This window comes from Vanellus vanellus (assembly GCF_965231255.1).
Source record: "Vanellus vanellus genome assembly, chromosome: 2".
NCBI lineage: Eukaryota > Metazoa > Chordata > Aves > Charadriiformes > Charadriidae > Vanellus > Vanellus vanellus.
The window spans coordinates 20,553,331-20,571,255 of record NC_138906.1 but is presented as its reverse complement, the minus strand read 5'-3'; the positions used below and the strand labels follow the sequence as shown (position 1 = coordinate 20,571,255).

Sequence of the window (17,925 nt, the reverse complement as noted above, 5' to 3'; positions counted from 1 at the left end):
ATTTTCCAAAACCAGATCACATGTAACTTTCTATGACCTTGTAGCCTTCGCTTTACTTTTATGAATGAATCTCTATTAAAAGCGGGGGGTAAATGTTTTTCCTTTGTTCCTCTTTCAGTTTACAAATTTGTCTTCTCCTACAGCCAGCTGTTAAAAGATTGGTTCTGCCCCTGCTTTCACCTTTCCTGTTTTATCAGCTGAGACGTCAAACTGAGGGCCTGACCACTGGGTGTTAAAGATCCATGGCTCTTTTTGTAAGGCAGTGGCCTGGCCAACTCTAGACTCTAAATGCTGCCTTGTCTTACAGTTTGAGTTAGCCTCTCACACCCTAAATTGCAAGGCATCGTTGCCTTGAGCTATGAACAGCTTCTCTGTCCTAATTCAGGGGTGACAGCAGTTAAGCAATAGGTGAAAGAAACTGTGTATTTCTGACCTATGAGCACTGCTGAGAGACTTAATCTTTTTTTTGCTCTTGCAAATTGCTTGACATGAAATGAGATGAAAAGGGCTGTAGAAATGCTTATGATGGGTTATTATTTTGATCCTGTTGCTATTCTTATTTCTATCACCCCTGTGCCAATTTATCTTCTTTTCTGCAAGTTTCACCTTCTTGCCCTACACCTGCCTCAAGAATAGGCAGAAATTGCCAATAAAAAACATTGCTTAAAACAGAGAGAGCTGATGAACTCCAAGGAGACACAGTAAAACTCCTCCACTCTGCCCAGACTGTGGTATTTAACTAAGCCTGTTAAGCACCTCTCCACAGATAAATAGCTACAGCAGACCAGAGGTGTTCAGCTGTACTTGTGATGACTTCCCAGCCTGCAGCAACCACAACAGTGGCTGCAGGGATCTATCTGCTACCAGAAACATTATTCTGGCTGGAGAAGGACAAAGGAGACTACTTGTTGGCATCATGGTGAGTGGAGGAGGCAGGTTGTGGGTGCTGGGGAGATGTGATGCACACAGGATGATGAGGTTGGGCTACTCCGCAGCAGGAAGACCTCATGGGGTGAGGTGTGGTGTAGGGAGTGGGTAGGAATATGAGGTGGAGGGTTTAACAAGAAGGAGGTGACATTCCATCTGAGAAAGGTAACAGGGTACAGTTTTGGGATCTTGCTCTGTGGAGGTATGGCATAGGGTTGGGCGGTTTTGGAGAGGGACAGACAGTGACTACTCAGAGTCACCTCAAAATACATTTAAATAAAAATCTACTTTAATATTCCAGAATATTTTGGCAACTTTCCCTCAGAACGGCTCAAACGGGTGCTCTGCAGTGACCTCTAGGGTACATTTGCTTTCAAACCCGCTGCAACCGTAGATCACTTGGAAAAAACAGCTTCTCCCCAATGGATTATACAGACTTACTTTGTCTTCTAAGACTGGCTTGTGCCATGGCCAGTCTCCACCTCTTTCTCCACATAATGCCTTAGGTAGAGCATGTACAGAGATGAGAGGCTTGTTATCTCCAGTTTGCTGGTGCATCAAAGGAAGTCGCAGATGCTCTGCATGGATCTGATCCAATACTCTTTGAAGTCAATGAAAACCCTTCCCTCGACCTCTCATTCAGTTCTCCTCTCTCAGTAGCTCCTTATGCAAATTGTAGTCTATTTTGTGTGTCTCTCCCAACAAAATCAACGTGTTTCTCCCAAGCATTTTCCTTTGTGGAACCTGATAGCAAACCTTTCAAAAATCTTGGCGTTCTCCTTTTCTGATGAAGCGTGACTTGAAAGCAGATTAGCGCTATCCAAAGGGGTGGGGAGTGAGGGGGGAAGAAGCAAGCCCTGACCCCACAAACCTGTGGAAGTAGCAATTACTGACAGCTATTATCGCTCTGACTGCAGGGGGACCGACCGCTCACCTGGGTAACAGCCAGGAGCAACAGGCCTCTGATAGGGACCTGCCGAAAATCAGACACAATGCAAATGAATGCGGGCCACTTGACAGCAGAACGCTGTCAGGAAGCCAAACTGAAGAGAGCCTGGCCAAGCCGAAAATGGAATCATCCGCATTCGCTAAAATAAATAAACAAACAATTAAAATCATGGATGGAAGTACAAAGCACAGAAGTCCTAGAAAGCTCAGGACAAAACTCTTCAAAAATGAGACCAAAATTCACAGCAGAGGCTAAAACTAAAAAAAAAAAAAAAAAAAATGGGCAGGCCCACTTGCGATGACTGGGATGCAATCCTAACGCTTTGTGCCTTTTAAGATAGTCCTTATGTATTCATGTGCCAACAGCCCCCCTGCCCCCTCCCCTCAACAATTAAAAATCCTGAATACGGATTAAAGCGATAGCAGGTGGCAATCTAATTGCTATCAGTCTTACATCTGAACCTCTCATTTGTCATATAAACTCAACAACAGCTGGCTCTCAACCCTGGTTATCCTCACAGCTATTACGCCAGGTTCAAAGAAGGTGATGGATGTCGGGTTCCTCATCTGCACTCTTCACAGGAGTCGGCATTGGCGGGACTCGGCGTCGATTATCTGGTACCAGCTTCACTCTTTGCACTGACCCACCATGAAGATGGAAGAACATCCACCAGCATGTTCTGCAGCTAGAAACCCACAACCCACTGAGGATAGGGTTGGCGGTGTGGCAGGCACGAAGGCCCCGAGCTCCTGAGCCCGCCACACCGCCAAAATTCGCCAAAAAAAAACCGCCAAAATTTCCACACACACCCCACCAGGGGCTGGGAGAGCGGCGGGAGCGCCATCACAGGACCGTTCCCTTGTCGGTGCCGTTCCACCCGGTGTCACAAGATGGCGGCAGAGCCCCGGGGCCGGGGCCGCATAGCTTCCCGCCGCATGGCCGTTTGTTTTGTTTTTTTTTCCCTAAATCGCCAAAACCGGCAGGAGCTGGGGAGCTGGCCAGGAAAAGGGTGGGCTAAACCGTTGTGTTGTGAGTCTTGGGGGACGGGAGCGCGGTCGATTTTGGCAGGCAGGTTGGCTTCTGAACCGGTCACGCGTCAGCCCAGGAGTGCAAGGTGTGGGTAGGCACAAATTTATTTGAGGTCTTGAGAGGTCTCTGTGACATGGACCACTGGAGTTAAAAGGTGGAAGGCCAGCCGTGCTATCTCTGAGTGCTCTGGTGGCATTTGGGTGGGAGACGGTGACATTTGGCTTGAAACGCAGAGGGGGACAGCTTGGGTAGGGAGGGGGAAGAGGGAGCACAAGGAGATGGCGGCAAGAGGAGATGAGGTGTCAAGGGCAGAGGGGAGCATAGGGTAGGGAAGGGAATGAGACACTCACTGAGGTGAGGTGGCATCGACGGGAGCTTCAGTGGGTAACTGGGATCAGTCGGGGAAGAGATTGGGGTCACATCGTCTCTGGGGATTCAGTAGAGTGTATAACCTGGGTGTCTTTGTAGCTTAAGCTATCGTTACTAACACGATGCTTCAAAGCAAAGGGGATATGTTCACCAATAAGCTCAATTTTCATTTGATAACAGGAGAGAACTGGTGATGCTGTAGCCAGAGGTAAACCTTAAAATGTGTCATTGTCGCTCAACTGCTATACCTATACCTAAACAATTGCAGAACCCGAGATTGCAAAATATAGGAAGGCAGCACCTCAGCCCTGTAAAGAAAGGACAATCCAGTGTGTGAAACACCAGACAGAAGCCCTGGGAATGCAGGAGCTGAGCCGTGAAGACCTGTGGAGGATTTGCAATGAATGTTGGCATGGCATAAAGAGGGCACTGAATTCACACGCATTCCCCTAAGCCTTTGTGTGCCATTGCACAGGGCTGGCGCTCACTGCCCAGCCCCACAGCCGTAATTAAGGGATTCCCACTCGCCACGAACAGGTGCAGCCCCACCCAAACAACAAGGCTGCAGACAAAAGATCACAAATAAGGGCTAAATCCCTCTACTGTACATTGCAGTGGTGAGCGGGGACAGGTGGCCTAGGGTAATTCGGGCTCAGTCCTCATGCTGGGGCGGGAAACTGCAGCAGCTCATTTGGTTCTGAACTATTATATGATAAGTCCTTGCGGGCTCTGTTGATGGGGAAGCTGATGGAGGCATGGATTAAATCAAACAGCCTGTATGCTACTGGCAGTGGAATTATTCCTACAAATTTCTAACAGCTTGCAGATAAAGGCACAGATGAGGAAAATGCTGCTCTCTCCAGCTACCCCTTCCTCACCAGTACTATATGTCATTCATTCATTTGACTGGAATTTATCATAAAGATCTGGTATGTCAGAAGAGCATGAGTGTATGCATGCAGCTCAGCCTGTGGATTTGCAATGCTCATGGACATGTACCTTTGGGACTCACTATGCCCAGAAGAGGTCTTGAGAGTTTTGGTAACAAAAAAGAAGCAATTGTCACCTGATGTGATCTTTGATGTTTTCTTAATTTACTGCATTTGTTGGTGCGTTAAAGATGTCCTGCCATGTTTAGCAGATCTGGAGGAAGGTCTTAACACAGCTCAGGGCTGTGGGCAGCTCAGGTGAGCTTCCAGTATTGCAATCTGTACTACATCGTGTATCAAACACTTCTGCCTTGAGTGCATGTGGCTCTGTTACCACAGATCAGAGTGCCCTGCAAGCTTTCATGTGGTTATCCTCACAACGCCCTGAGAGTCAGTGAAAGGCTGTTTTCTGCACTTTAAATAGATAGGGCTGAGTTATAAAACCCTGGATTCCTCTCAACCAACAAAATTACCCAAGCTAAGGTTTAATCAGTGCAGGTTCTCTTGCTAATTGTTAGAGAGCTGTGAACATGTAAAGAGGGCACTCCAGAATTCGGGAGGCTTTGGAGTAATTAGCTTCCTACACTGGGTATCGTCGGTAGTACTGAAAATCAGCCAGAATAAGCATGGGCCAGTCTGGGAGCAAGGCTCTTAGATACTTCAAAATGCTTGCTAGGCATTTTGGCCATTTAAATGTCAGAATGCCTTGAAAAACATGTAGTCCTATAACTTGAAGCTAAAATGTTTTGATGCCTTCCATTGCCAGTGAAATGGGAGTGGCGTCTCCAAAGGCCATCGGACTCCATCATAATAAAGTTCCCTCCTGGGGGTGGTTTGTTACATCCATCTTTTTGCCTTGAATATTAATGAACATCTTATACTTAGGGCTGCAGTAACTTTAACATAGATATAGATGCCCTACCCCATTCTAGATAGTATCAGGTATCCTACATGGATAGCCTGCGTGGAAGCTCCAGCTGAGCTTCCAGAAAGGTGCAGGTCTGCTGTGGGTCCTGTGTCTTATCTGCAAGCCCCAAGAAATGTCTTGGATACTATATGTTGTATAACTACTATATATATACTATGTGCTACTATATATAAGTACTTATACTTTGTATACTATATATACTTATACTATGTATTATACAATATTATATATTGTATAAGTACAATATATATGGCATACTTAACAAGATACTAGACTATGCGTGTCATATTCCTGTGTGTAAGGAACTGAATTCCTCTCCTAATTAGTGTCCAGCATTTGACTGGCTGAAGTCAGAGGCAATGATGACTCACACCCTAAGTGACTTGCTTGAGGACATTGATGCCAGAGGCATGTGTTTACAAGCCCAAAAAAGAGCAAAGAAGAGGATCCTGGGAAGTATTAATCCATCAGCGTAACCATGATAATGAGAGTCAATTATTAATCAATTTGTAAGCACAGAAGTGATAAGAAGGCAGTAGAACATATCAATATAGATTAATCAAGAACATATCACTTCAAATTAATTCAGTGTCCTGATTTGAAGGACTAACTAGCCAAGTGTATAAAGGAATAGATGTGATATATGTCGACTTTGTTAGTGTCAAAAGCCTTACTATTCTTACAAAGCCGTGTAATGAGATCTAAATTAAATACAGATTAGAATAAGCACATGATGTTTGATTCATACCAAAGCACTCATCCGCGGTTCACTCTCAAAGATGGATGTGCCGAGTGGGGTCCTGCAGGTGTCTGTTGTGGCCCCAATGTTTTCAACAATAAATTGGCTGCTGGAAAAGAGAGTACTTGATTCAACTCCTGAGAGCGTTGGCTGGGAGAGGCTGGGAGAGGTTGATTTGGAGAACAGGATCAGGACTCACATTGATCTTCACAGATTGGAGAGCTTGCCTGAAATCAATAAGTTGCACTGTAATGAAGACAAGTACAAAATGCAGCCTTGGGACAAAAGACAGCATCAAATGCATGGTCTGTGAAATGAGGAATAACTGATAAGGCAGCAATAGTGCAGGAAGGGATCGACTGGCTGTCGTGAGCCATGCGCTATGTGAAGTGGGATAAAACCTATGCAGAAAAACAAATGTCATTTGGGGATATATTAGCAGCAGTGTTTTGGGTAAAACACTGAGGTAATTATTCTGCTCTACTTGGCACTGGTGAGGCTTAGCCTAAGTATAGTGACCAGTTTGGGGCACTACAGTTGAAGAAAAGCTACAGGGAAATTAGCAAAGAACAGCAAAAAATGATAGATGTTTAAAAAGCGCACAATGAAGGGAAATGGATTTGCTTAGTCTCAGGAAGAGATCATTGAGAGGAGACATAAAAACAATCCTTATTATGAGAAAGGTTCTCATGGAGTGGGGTGAACAGTGTTCTGCCATGCCTGCTGGAAGGCGAGCATAGGAGAAGGGGTACCAGGCTGGGTCAAACAGCACTATTCCTGTGTGGACAACTTCCAAAGAAAATGCAGCATCTCCTCGTGTAGATGTTTTTCATGTCCCTGACTTGGTTAATAATTTGCCACAAAGATAAAAGCCTCAGGGCTAAATGGATGCAGAGATGTGGTTTTGCAATGCCTAAATTGTAGGTGCTGGGCACCCAGCCCCAAGGCTCCTGGTATGATGAGAGGCGGGTGATCAACAAAGAATGCAAGAGTGAGCCAGCGGGCTCAGCAAGGAGCCAGCAAATGTAAGATGTCTAACTCCGGGCAGGAGAGAAACTTAACTGCGATTAGAAGTGAGCATTGAGGGATCTCCACTGGAAATCCTCTCCTGGAACCGAACAACCATGGCAGGTCAGCTCTTCCTAGCTAAAAATCATCAGGATAGTTTTCACATCATCTTACAGCCAAGACTATTAAACAAAACACCAACTGCATAGGTTGTCTTCTCAGGAGAGAAACTTGTAGGGTTAGACAGTGGCTGAGGAGAGATCCTTGAGGAACATTGAGCCCTAAGATGCTTTTAGGCCTCTGGTTTTACCTGCATCTCTAAATTTTGCATCTGTTTCCAAGACAGGAATCATTCATTTAAAACTCAGCTCTACTAAATAGTATCTCATAATTTTAATAAAGCAACTTGCTGCTTGAGTTCTAAAAGCCATTACACAAATTCACAGAAGAGAGAGAAATGTATCAAGAGCACTTAGACCCACAGAAGCAATCTCTGTCAACAGAAGTCCGTGAGCTCTTACCACTGTCACGGGCGGGTGAGGGAACTGGATAGACCTATGCCACGGCCCAGGATAGTCATCTCTTTGCTGTTACAGACTCAACAGAAAATTTCCATGACTGGTTTTAGAACAAAAGAAGGACTCTGCTAACAACATCTAATGAAGCTGCAGAGCAGGAAGGGCATCCCAGCACAAAGGAGGCTTGAAAAGTCATCAGGAGGAAGCCTAGGACTGGGAGTACCAGAGTGGCAAAGAAGGAATGAAATCCAGTAATAAGAGGTTGGGCATTTGGGATGCATGGTAAGAACATGTGCTATGGCTGTGGTCTCGGGAGTCCTTGCCAGATAGAGGAGGAAAAAGACCTTGGCGCACTAGTTAATGACAAAGCAGTTATGAGCCGCTGAAGGAACATGGCCATGAAAAGGGTAAATATAACCCTTGCAGTACAAAGTGAGGGGGTTTGGCAGAAAGGCGAATGCTGATGGCATTCTCCAAGGAGGTGTGAGGACTCTTCTGGATGACTACATACAGTTACGGTTCTGGTTGTCCCCGCAGATTAACTCATGTGGAGAAAAGGGCAGGGAAAGATGATTTGGGTGATAAAGAATCAGGGGATCTAATCCTGAGCTTGCTTTGCTTGCCCTGGCAAAATGAGAGGAGTGTGGTGGCAGTATATAAACCTGAGGGAAAATCCCATGGAGGTTGAACCCACACATGCACACATGCACAAGGGCAAATGGGCAAAAACAGGGAGGAAGAAATCAAGGGAGGAGGTTAGAAAACAGGAGGAGTCTCTGACCCACAAAAAGGAGCAATGACTGGAAAAACTTACTTCTATTTAATCCATAGCTGGATATATTTATGGAAGAGATGGTGTAACACGGTTGTTTACCAGGATGAAAAAGTGCCCTGTTACTCACTGGGACAGGGCTCTTAGTCCTCAGAAGTTGAGAGGAATTAAAAAAAAATTAGAACCGAGTTACAGCGCCTCCTGCCAGCTGGTGTTGGGGAGCCTTGTTGCCCTTTTAAAAACGCTGCAGAGTGCAACCAGCATTTTCGTCAACGGTCACCTGCTTTGCTTTGTCGCCTACCAGCCCTTCTGCAGCTTGGATGACAGTCTTGTGTAATTTCTCAAGCGAGCGACCCTCTGGATCAGAGCAGAGCAGGACCTGGTCTCGGGGAACCGTTCCCCTCCCCATGACTGGTTTTCTGTATTGGAAAATAAGGGACTCATCAAAACGTGCTTTTTACATCCTCCAGCGGCCTTGCGTATAGATCCGCCGGAGGGGAACGAGGAGGGACACTCCGCTGCCGGTTCGGCCGCGGGATGCAGCCCGGGGGAACCAGCCCCTTCTCCCGGGCTGCCCGCACCTCCTCCGCGCCTCCCGTTCAGGTGCCCGTTCCCCGCGGGGGCCGGTTGGGTTTGCTGCCGTTTCGTTCCGCTGCGGTGCCCTGGGGGGAGTCACTGCTTCCTCCCCGTCCAGCAAAACCAGCACCCCCACCCGCCCGGCATCCCCTACCCCGCACCGTGGCTGCCGCCTTCTCCGGGCCGCCCTCGCCCCAGCGGTCCCCGCAGGCAGGGCACGGGCCGCCCCGCTCGCACCTGAACGGCTTCCGCAGGAGGAGGCGGGCGGCCGCCGCCGGTCCTGCCGCCTCTGCAGCCGGCGGAGCCTTGAACTCGGCCATCTCCGTTGATTTAAATGATATTAGCTTAGAGCCTTTCTATTGTCGGGCCAATTTAGAAGCGGATGAAACAGTAAATTGTTGGTGGAAACGTAGGCAGCTTTGTGCTCTGCCAAGCAGGTGCCTGGCGGTTTTAGTCAAGGATTGGTAAATTTACAAGAGTGCAGTGGACGTGCCCTCCCCGGGCTATTGTGAAATTCAGGGGCGAACAAAGGAGAACGTGAATATTCACACACAGCCGCCTTTCACGCCGTGTGGCATTGCTCCGCAATGTTTAAAGCGCTGCGCTTTTTTTTGTTGTTGTTTAGGAAAAAAAAAAAAAAAAACCAAAACAAAACAAAACAACAAAAAACCCAAAATCAGAAAGTACCTGTTTGCGTTTTAAAGCGCATGGAAATCATCCGTGAGCAACCATATAATTTGATTTGCTAAGCAATCTGCGAGGCGATTGCACATCATTTATAATGTTCATTGAGCATTTTGCTTAATTGTGTCTCTTTTTGTAAAGGAAGCACAGCCCCCTCCCGGCTGCGGCCGGCACAAGTGGCCAGATTCCCATGGACCCGCAGACAACCGCCGGCCCTGCGTGGGGAGGGGGGGGGGTCCCAAGCGGAGCCGTCCCTGCCGTCCCCACACTCCCGTCTGGGGGACGAGAGGAGGGCTCAGGTACGAGCTCGCTGTCTGAACCGTCCCGTTCCCCCCCCCGCCGCCGCCGCTCACAGCCCGCTCAGGCTGGTGGGTGCCCGGCTCTCCTCTCGCCGGGGCGGTGCGTCCCTCCCCGGGGCGGCTCTGCAGGTGCGGAACAGACCCGGCGGCACCGGGTGAGACCCTTAGCCAGCCCCAGGCCCGGGTGAGGAGCTCGGGCAGGAGACCTGAAAGCAGCACCAGAAGGGGAGGACAGACTTTTGATGCACGACCTTGCTGGAGTCCCCCCATCGCGTGTCCTCCCCACCAGGCGCTTTGCAGTGGGCCCTCCGCACGCCGCGCAACCTCCGCGCAGACCGGGGCGGGGAGGCACCGGCCGGCGGAGCCGCGTTTAGCGGGGCGAGCCTTTCTCACCCGGCAACCTCCCGCCTCGGCGCGGCCGGCGCAGTCCGGGCCCCTCCGCGGAGCGGGAGGCGAAGCTCGGTGGGAGCGGGGCCGGGGGAGGGACCCGGCGGAGGGACGCCCGGCAGCCCGCCCGCCGCTCGCCCGCACCTTTCGCCGGCCGCGGCCGCCCAGCCGCACCATATAATTTGATTTTCCCCCCGTGCCCGCAGATCGATTGCAGCTCATTTGTTACATTCAGTGGCTCCTCGGGGCGGGGGAGCGGGGGAGCGGGGCGGGCCGGGGGAGCCGGGGGAGCCGGCGGCACAAGTGTTGGGATTCCCATGGGCTGTGCCTGCTCTCCAGCTTGCCGCGCTGGCACCCCGGCCCGAGCGGCCGACAGAGGGGGGTTTGTAGACACGGTGACCTCCGCGATCTCGGCTTGAAAGAGCCTGAAAGAGGCTCTTTATGGTGCATTACCAGCCCCGCGCCCAGGTACCAGCTCGGAGGGGAGGGCGCACAGCCGGACCGACCCCGGCTGCAGGTGCCTCCTCCTCCGCCGGGCGTGCGAGGGCCCGGGGCCGCCCCCGACGCCTTTGTGGGGCCGCCGCCCCCGCCGAGCCGCGCCGCGCTCGCCCCGGTAGCGGCACCGAGGGGGGAGCGCTTCTCCCCGCCGCATTGATGAGCCTCACGGTGGCGGCGGGGGAAGGGGCGGGCTCGCCGCGGCCCGGTCCGCTCCCTCTGCACCCCCTGCTCCCGGGGAGCCGCCCGCGGGGCCGTACGGGTCCTGCGCACCTGCCTCCGGGGACCCGGAGGGTGCTCCGGGGCACAGAGCGGGGCCGGTGAGGGCTGGTGGGGCTCTGCTGGCCCGCGGGAAGCAAAAGAGCTCCCGCAGACGTCTCCGCAAAGCGGATTTTGTCCTCTGGCAGCGCGCAGACCTGCCCGGTGTGCGGCGTGCGGTGGGACACCCTGACGCCCCCAGAGAGGCGTGCGGGTCTCCTCCCCTCGCCTCCAGGGCAGGAAAGTTGTATAAAAGTTTATTACCGGGAAACACACAATCCTGCAAAGTTGCACCGAGCAAAGCTTAATTTAAATTATGCTTTCAATGGTAAAAAGAACTGAGAACATACTATCTTTTTCAATTAAATGAAGTGCCGTTTGAAATCAGGAATTGCAATACTGTGATTTGGGTTTTGGGTTTTGGGTGTTGGGTTTTTGTTGTTTGTTTTTGTTTTTCTTTTTGTTTTTTTTTTTTTTTTTTTTAAATCCTTTCCTAGTAAAATATTATTTGCATAGATACTGGGCCAACTCTGGTACAGTCTTTTAAAAGCCTCATGCTTTCTTTCTGCATCAAAAAAAAATGCATCTCTGAAAGAGTCCAGCACACCAAAGGATCCCAATAGAAGCTGGTGAGTTTTATAATCTTGAGGAAAATATGGCCATACTCGGTATTTGCGCCACTGTGGCTTTACGGACCTGAAACCTCTTGTTTAACCAAACACCGGCAGGGTGGAGGTGAAGGTTTGCAGAAGAAGATTGGCCGGTGCCTCCAAGCGGGAAGGGGAAACTCTCCCGGCTCGTCTTTCCATGCCTGTGGTTTCGTGCCATTGGGTCAGCAACGGGAGTTAGGAAAAATACCCCGGGTAACGTAAGAGTAAGAGCTGGATTTTAGGCCTGGATGGGAAACCCGACAGACCTGGGGACCTTAGAGGACCTGGGGTTTTGCCTTAGCTCTAGCTAACAGCTTTCATTATTCTGGGGTATCACATGAGTTCGGAGCTATTTCAGAAGACTCTGGACAGAAAGGCACCATGCAGGATGCGAACCTCGCCCGTCACCTGTGGCTCCTCTCCACCCCTGACCTCACTGCTGCTCATTTACCTCCACCTTTTATCCATTTTCCCGTCTCCTAACTCTTCACGGCAAAACGTAGCAGAAAGGAGAAGCCGGGACATGTACGGACGGGAGCGTTGGAGGCGGCGGCGGGGGAGCTCGGGGACAGCGGGGGGACCGGCTGCCTCCTCCCGCTAAGGGCCAGCGGGGGGCCGCGCTCCCCAGGCAGCATCCCCGGGGGGCTCCGCGGGCGCGGAGAGGCGCGCCGGGGACCGGTTTCCTTCGGCGCTCCGGACAGAGCATCGTCGAGCGTCGTGCGCCCTTTGCAGCCTCGACGGGGCGGGGGACTGCTCCTGCTGCCCGACCCCGAGAGACCCCAAGACGAATCCTGTCGAGGGGAAGGGATGGGCGCCGTCCGGGAGCTCTTGCCCTGGAGAAGCAGAGCCGCTGTGGATCCCAGCTGTGCTGCGGAGCCCCTTGCCCACGGAGGAGGTCCTTACCGTCCTCCCGAACCAAGGACGGGGCCCTATCCCTTGTTGAAGGCTCAGTCTCCTCGGGCCGGGGCATGTACAGCGCCGAGCACCGCGGCAGAGGCAGGGCCGGAGGACGTGGCAAGCCCGGGTGCCTCGGGTCCCATCAGTGCAGGGTGCGCGCCCTCCCCTTATTCCCTCGGGGCGGGGGGGCAGCATTGCGTTAGCCCATGGAGGGGCGTGAGTGGAGGCATGTCGGCCAGACCCCGTGCCATTTTCCCATCTCCCGACCCATATCCGGACCTTTAGCGACTCCTGGTCCCCGCGAAGGTGGCTGCCAGGTAGATTTGTCGTGTGGCCATTGACTCTGGAGAGAAAGCGGTATGCCTCTTGGGGTCCCCCCCATTCCTACCGTTGGGGAAAGGAAATAACGAAGTGTCAAACGCTGGTCACGTATTTTCTTTGCTGGGGAGCGCGGGGAGCTGTCGTGCCCGTGAGCACGCCGCTTGCCCCCACGGCGGGCCAGAGGGTGACACCCGGTCAGAACAAATATTGCAAGAAGGGCGTTTGCGACACAGGCGGTGGTGGCCCAGGTACGTTGCCGTGACCAGGGCTGCGCTGGTACCGGCTCCCGGTTTTCGCAAGTTTCCTTTTCGTAAGATCTTAAGAAACCCGAAAGGAGCCTTCCCGCGCCTCAGGTTGTTTCTTCCGGGACACCCCGTATTTATTTCTCCAAGGCAGATGTACAAAACTAGAATCGTTCGTCATTAAAGCCACCGTTGCTGCAGGGGCGAGGGCTGAGCTCGGCACAAGGAGGGAAGAGCTTCTGGCACTGAGCCGGGCGTCGCACCGGGCACCGAACGACGGGGAGCCGGGGGTGGGGGGGAGAGAGAAGGGCTGTACGAGACCAGTCCCACGCACCGCTTACCTCCCCTGGGGCGCTGCTCTCAGATTTTCTAGAAACCTACTAGGTCTGAACGGTTTCAAGACAGGCTCCGAGTCCCAGGCAGTTTGGAAACAGTGGGGTCCCAAAATATCCCTCTGGTCCCCCCTCTGCTACTGCCGTGCCACCAGCACGGTGTGACATTCCCTGCTCAGTGGGGCGCAGCCCGGCTGTGCCATACCAACGTGCGCCAGGGCAAAGCGGGCACCGCCGGCCCTGAAGAAGGGGGAAAGGCTGCAGGCACGGAAAACGGGCTGGGGTCCCCCTCCGGGCACAGTCCTTGGATCAACAGCAGAGATCTTGCTTTTCCTTCCCCATCACCTCCTAAAGCCTTCAGCCTTGGCCCTCGGGAAGATGCTTCACCAGCTAACGACAAATGCCCTGGCACTGTCTCGCTCTCAAGGACAAGGACAGAGACAGGGACAGGAACAGACCGTGGTCAAAGAGCTGCTCTGGGAGAAGGCTGGTGGTAAAAGCTTTGGGGGAAAAGAACCTGTTTGGTGTTGTTCCCCCTCTGTATCTGCTGGCGCTTGGCCTGCCTGACCTGGGGAACATGCTGCAAGATGGGCCGTGGGTCAGCGTCGGAGTGTGTTTGTGTGTGTGTCTCGAGTGTGTGCGGTGGTGACAGGGTCCGCCACTCGACGTGGTTTGCTCATCGGCTTTGAACTCCTTGGCTCCAGCCGGAGTGTGGCAGGAGCGAGGACTCGCCGTCCCATGGGTGATGATGACTCCATTAAGGAGAGGGAACAGAGCCAGCTCTGCGGCCAGGAAATCCCCCCGAAATCACCTCAGCGTTGTTAGAATGTAAGGCTTTGTTTTCTTCTTTTTCCGGGTGTTTCGGGGTAAGAGTGACACGGGGCCGAGAGTATTTCATGTACAGTACCTCCAAGATTTATACATGCGCTTCTAGGCGTGATGTGTGATGCCTTCACATGCAGCGTTCCTTCCCGGGCTGCGCTCGTCCCGGGTAAGGCCACGGGCGGCTGGATGGTTTGCGGGACCTCGTCCCGAGCTCCTGTCCCCCGGGGTCTGCACAGGACCGGGGGCCGAGCCGCTGGCGGGTGACACGGCACAAGGGTGCGGAGACAGTGATTCGCCTGCGCAGCGCGACTGTGGAACCGGCTGTGGCTGAGCTGGTGGCTTCTGGGGTCCGTGGGGATGGGGGTGGTGGTAGTGGACTCCCCCGGGCTCCCCAGCCCCTCCACCCCCCACAGCAGCCTCCGGGTCCGGGCACGGCGGGTCCCTGCCCTCCCACCAGCGCCTGGGAGCGCGAATGGGGGAGTGACAGGGGATGCCCGTGGTGTAAGGGGGCAGCGCGGCCCCCCCGGCGAGCCCCGGAGCGGGGAAGTGATAGCACCGCGGTTCCTGTATGCAGTCCTCTGTATTTGCTCTCCTCCAGGCAGGTTCCTCGGCTCGGCGGGACAGGGCTGCTGGGGAGGAGCGGTCTGGGGGCGAGCGGTGCCAGACTACGGCTGAGGGTACCGCGGGGCCTCCTGCCCGCCGTCCTCCGTGAGGGTCTGAGCGGTCCCCGCCGAGTGCCGCTGGAAGGGCTGGCGATGCCGGTGGGCGGCGAGCCGGGCGGGAGCCGGCCGTGTGTCCTGGCCGCGCAGGGTGCCGTCCCGCAGCATCCCTGGGCTGCACGAACACTATGGCAGCCCTGGGGACCGAGGGAAGGGGTTATTCCCCTACACTCGGCACTCGCGGCCGGTTTAGGGACAGAAAACACACCCATGAGGGGCGAAGGACCCCGTTTCACCGTGAGGCTGCGGAACCGTGCGCGGTGTTTCCTTCGGCGGAGAGGAGCTGGAGAGGGGCCTGTCGCTGCCCGCCGCCCCGGCGCCGCGGAGGGTACCGCAGGGAGCGGCGGCTGGAGGTGCCCGTCCATCCCGGCCGGTAGCGCTCGCCGGGCCCGCAGCCCCCGGCTCGCCCCCTCGTCCCCGGTCCCGCTCCCCGGCTGGACGTGAACGGGGAGCCGCCCCGCCATCGCATCGCCTCCTAGATGGGGAAGCTTCCTCCGGTTCCCCGTCCCGGGACGGTGGCGGCGGTCCCGCGGCCACGCGTGGGCGCGTTCCTGGCTTCGCGCGAAGGTTTCCTCCCTCCCTGCTCGTTTTTTTTCGCGTGGTCCTTCTGCAGGCAGGGCTTTCCAAGAAGTGGCTCTTGCAAAGCTCTTTGTTCCCTCCCGTGACTCACGCGTTTCCCTGCCGTTATCACGGCGTTGTCAGCGGCTTTGAAGTCGGGTCATTTATTACTTTCCCGGAGCTGGCCCTGTCTTGCTCTGCTGATAGAGCGGGGTACGTTTCCACTCGGGGTTTGATATCTGCCCGTGCTGGTGGCACACTGGAAAGTCACTTTCGATAAACCTCGACAGACTCTGCCGGACAAACTATTGCAGCGCTAATGACAGAGATAATCCTGCCCTAATCTGCCGGGTAATCCATTTCACCCCAGTGAGAATTTTTAAGGCTTTAATCAGTGAGAGTCAGTTAGGGAATTATTAACAGAGCCTCCGCCAAACGAGCTCGTCCTGAGCGGGCAACGGGAGTGGGAAAAGGAAAAACGCAACAGGGCCCGGTGCGGTCAAAATCGATGCCTGGCCGGGCGCAAGGAGCTACCGTGATTTATTTGGATGTCACGATAGAATCGATGCACCCGAGGCCTGCTCCGACTGCGGCTCTGCCGGCGACGGGGCCTGGCGGGCCCGGGGGAGCGGGGACAGTGCTGTGGGGAAGATGCACTGGTGGGGATGGGTGTCCCCTCCCGCTTCCCGGTGGCTGCCAACGCGCGCGTTTCGACCAGCGGCTTGCGGGGAGAGGGGCCGGGGCGGGCCGGGGCTCCTCACCCGACGTGCGGGGACCGCCGGTGCGAGCGGCTCCCGGGGCCGGGCGGGGCCGGGCGGGGGGCACCGTCGGGGCCCGCCCGCTCCCCCATCCCGCCCCCGCCCCGGTCACCGTCGGGGCCCCGCCCCTCGGCCAGCGGGAGCGCCGCCGGGTACCCCCGACGGGGGCGAAGGGGGGGACTCCCCTCACCCCCCTCAGCCCCCCCCCCCGGTGCTCGCTGATTGGCTGGAGGCGGCGGTCAGTGGCACGCGCCCGGGGATGTCGTTATAAGACTCCTCGCGTGCCGGCCCGCCGCGCCAGCCGGCTCCGGCCTCCTCCCCGGAGAGAGGCGGCGGCACCGGCCCGGCCTCCCGGCCACCCAGGGGCGGGGAGGGCAGGGCAGGGGCGGGGGGCCCTGCCGCCGCCGGGGGCGGCTCGGCGAGCGGGCCGGCGGGAACGGCTGGAGGCGCGTCCCGGCGGGGCTGCCCCCCTGCCCCGTCCCGTCCCATCTCGTCCCGTCCCGTCCCGTCTCGTCCCGCCCCGTCCCGTCCCGTCCCGTCCCGTCCCGTCCCGTCCCCGCCGGGGCCGGGCGCAGCATGGAGACGGTGTTGCTGGAACACTTCCCCGGGGGGCTGGACTCCTTCTCCTCGCCCCCCTACTTCGATGAGGAGGATTTCTTCCCCGAGCCGCCCCCGCGGGACGCGCTGGCCGCCGACGGGCTGCTGGAGCCGGAGGTGGACTTCCTCAGCCGGCAGCTGCAGGAGTACTACCGCGACGGCGGCGACCCCGAGGGCGGCTACCGCTGCTCGGCGCCGGCCGCCACCTTCCCGCCGTCGCCCGCCTCGCCCGGCTTCGCCTACGAGTGCTGCGGGGCGGCGGGCGCGGCGCTGCTGTCCCCCGGGGGGCGGCTGCAGGCGCTGGGCTCTGCCAAGCGGCGGAGGCGAGTGCGCTCCGAGGCGGAGCTGCAGCAGCTCCGTCAGGCCGCCAACGTGCGGGAGCGGCGGCGGATGCAGTCCATCAACGACGCCTTCGAGGGACTGCGCTCGCACATCCCCACCCTGCCCTACGAGAAGCGGCTCTCCAAGGTGGACACGCTGCGCCTGGCCATCGGCTACATCAACTTCCTCAGCGAGCTGGTGCAGTCCGACCTGCCCCTGCGCAGCGCCAGCAGCGAGAGCCCCAGCCAGCCCAAGAAAATCATCATCTGCCACCGCGGCACAAGTAAGTGGCGGCCCGCCCCGTCCCGCTACGGCCCGTCCCATCCCGGCTCCGCGCTCCGCAGGAATGCCGGCCCCAGCAGTAACCCTCTACCTTTCTCCCCCCTACCCCCTCCTTGTCCCCCAGGATCTCCCTCCCCGAGCGACCCCGACTACGGACTGCCCCCTCTGGCCGGTCATTCGCTGTCGTGGACTGATGAAAAGCAACTCAAGGAACAAAACATCATCCGGACAGCCAAAGTGTGGACCCCCGAGGACCCGCGGAAGGTGAACAACAAACCCTCCCTCAACGACATCGAGAACGAGCCCCCCTTCGACTTCGTGGCGTGAGGCGCCGCACGGGTGGCCCCCCCCGCCCTGTACATGCTGTATGTAGAGACCTATATTGTAAATGTAATTTAAGATTCAGACTCTAAGGGCAATCAACTTTATTTATCTATTTATTACGGAGTAGTGATAATGAGGTAGAATCGTCTGTTTTGAATGTATAATTTATATAATTTATCTTGATTTTTTTTAAGATATGCAATAGGTTTATTCCACCAGCACCTTTTTTTTT

At 55.2% G+C, this 17,925-nt stretch overlaps 1 protein-coding gene across 1 annotated transcript; it reads left to right on the top strand.

Moving 5' to 3' along the window:
• Window positions 1–16,745: 16,745 nt before the first annotated feature.
• PTF1A (pancreas associated transcription factor 1a) lies at window positions 16,746–17,696 on the top strand (the record flags this gene model as incomplete). Its single annotated transcript, XM_082479719.1, has 2 exons — window positions 16,746–17,370; window positions 17,494–17,696. 2 exons carry the CDS (start codon window positions 16,746–16,748, stop codon window positions 17,694–17,696), a joined length of 828 nt encoding a protein of 275 aa, XP_082335845.1.
• Window positions 17,697–17,925: the final 229 nt, after the last annotated feature.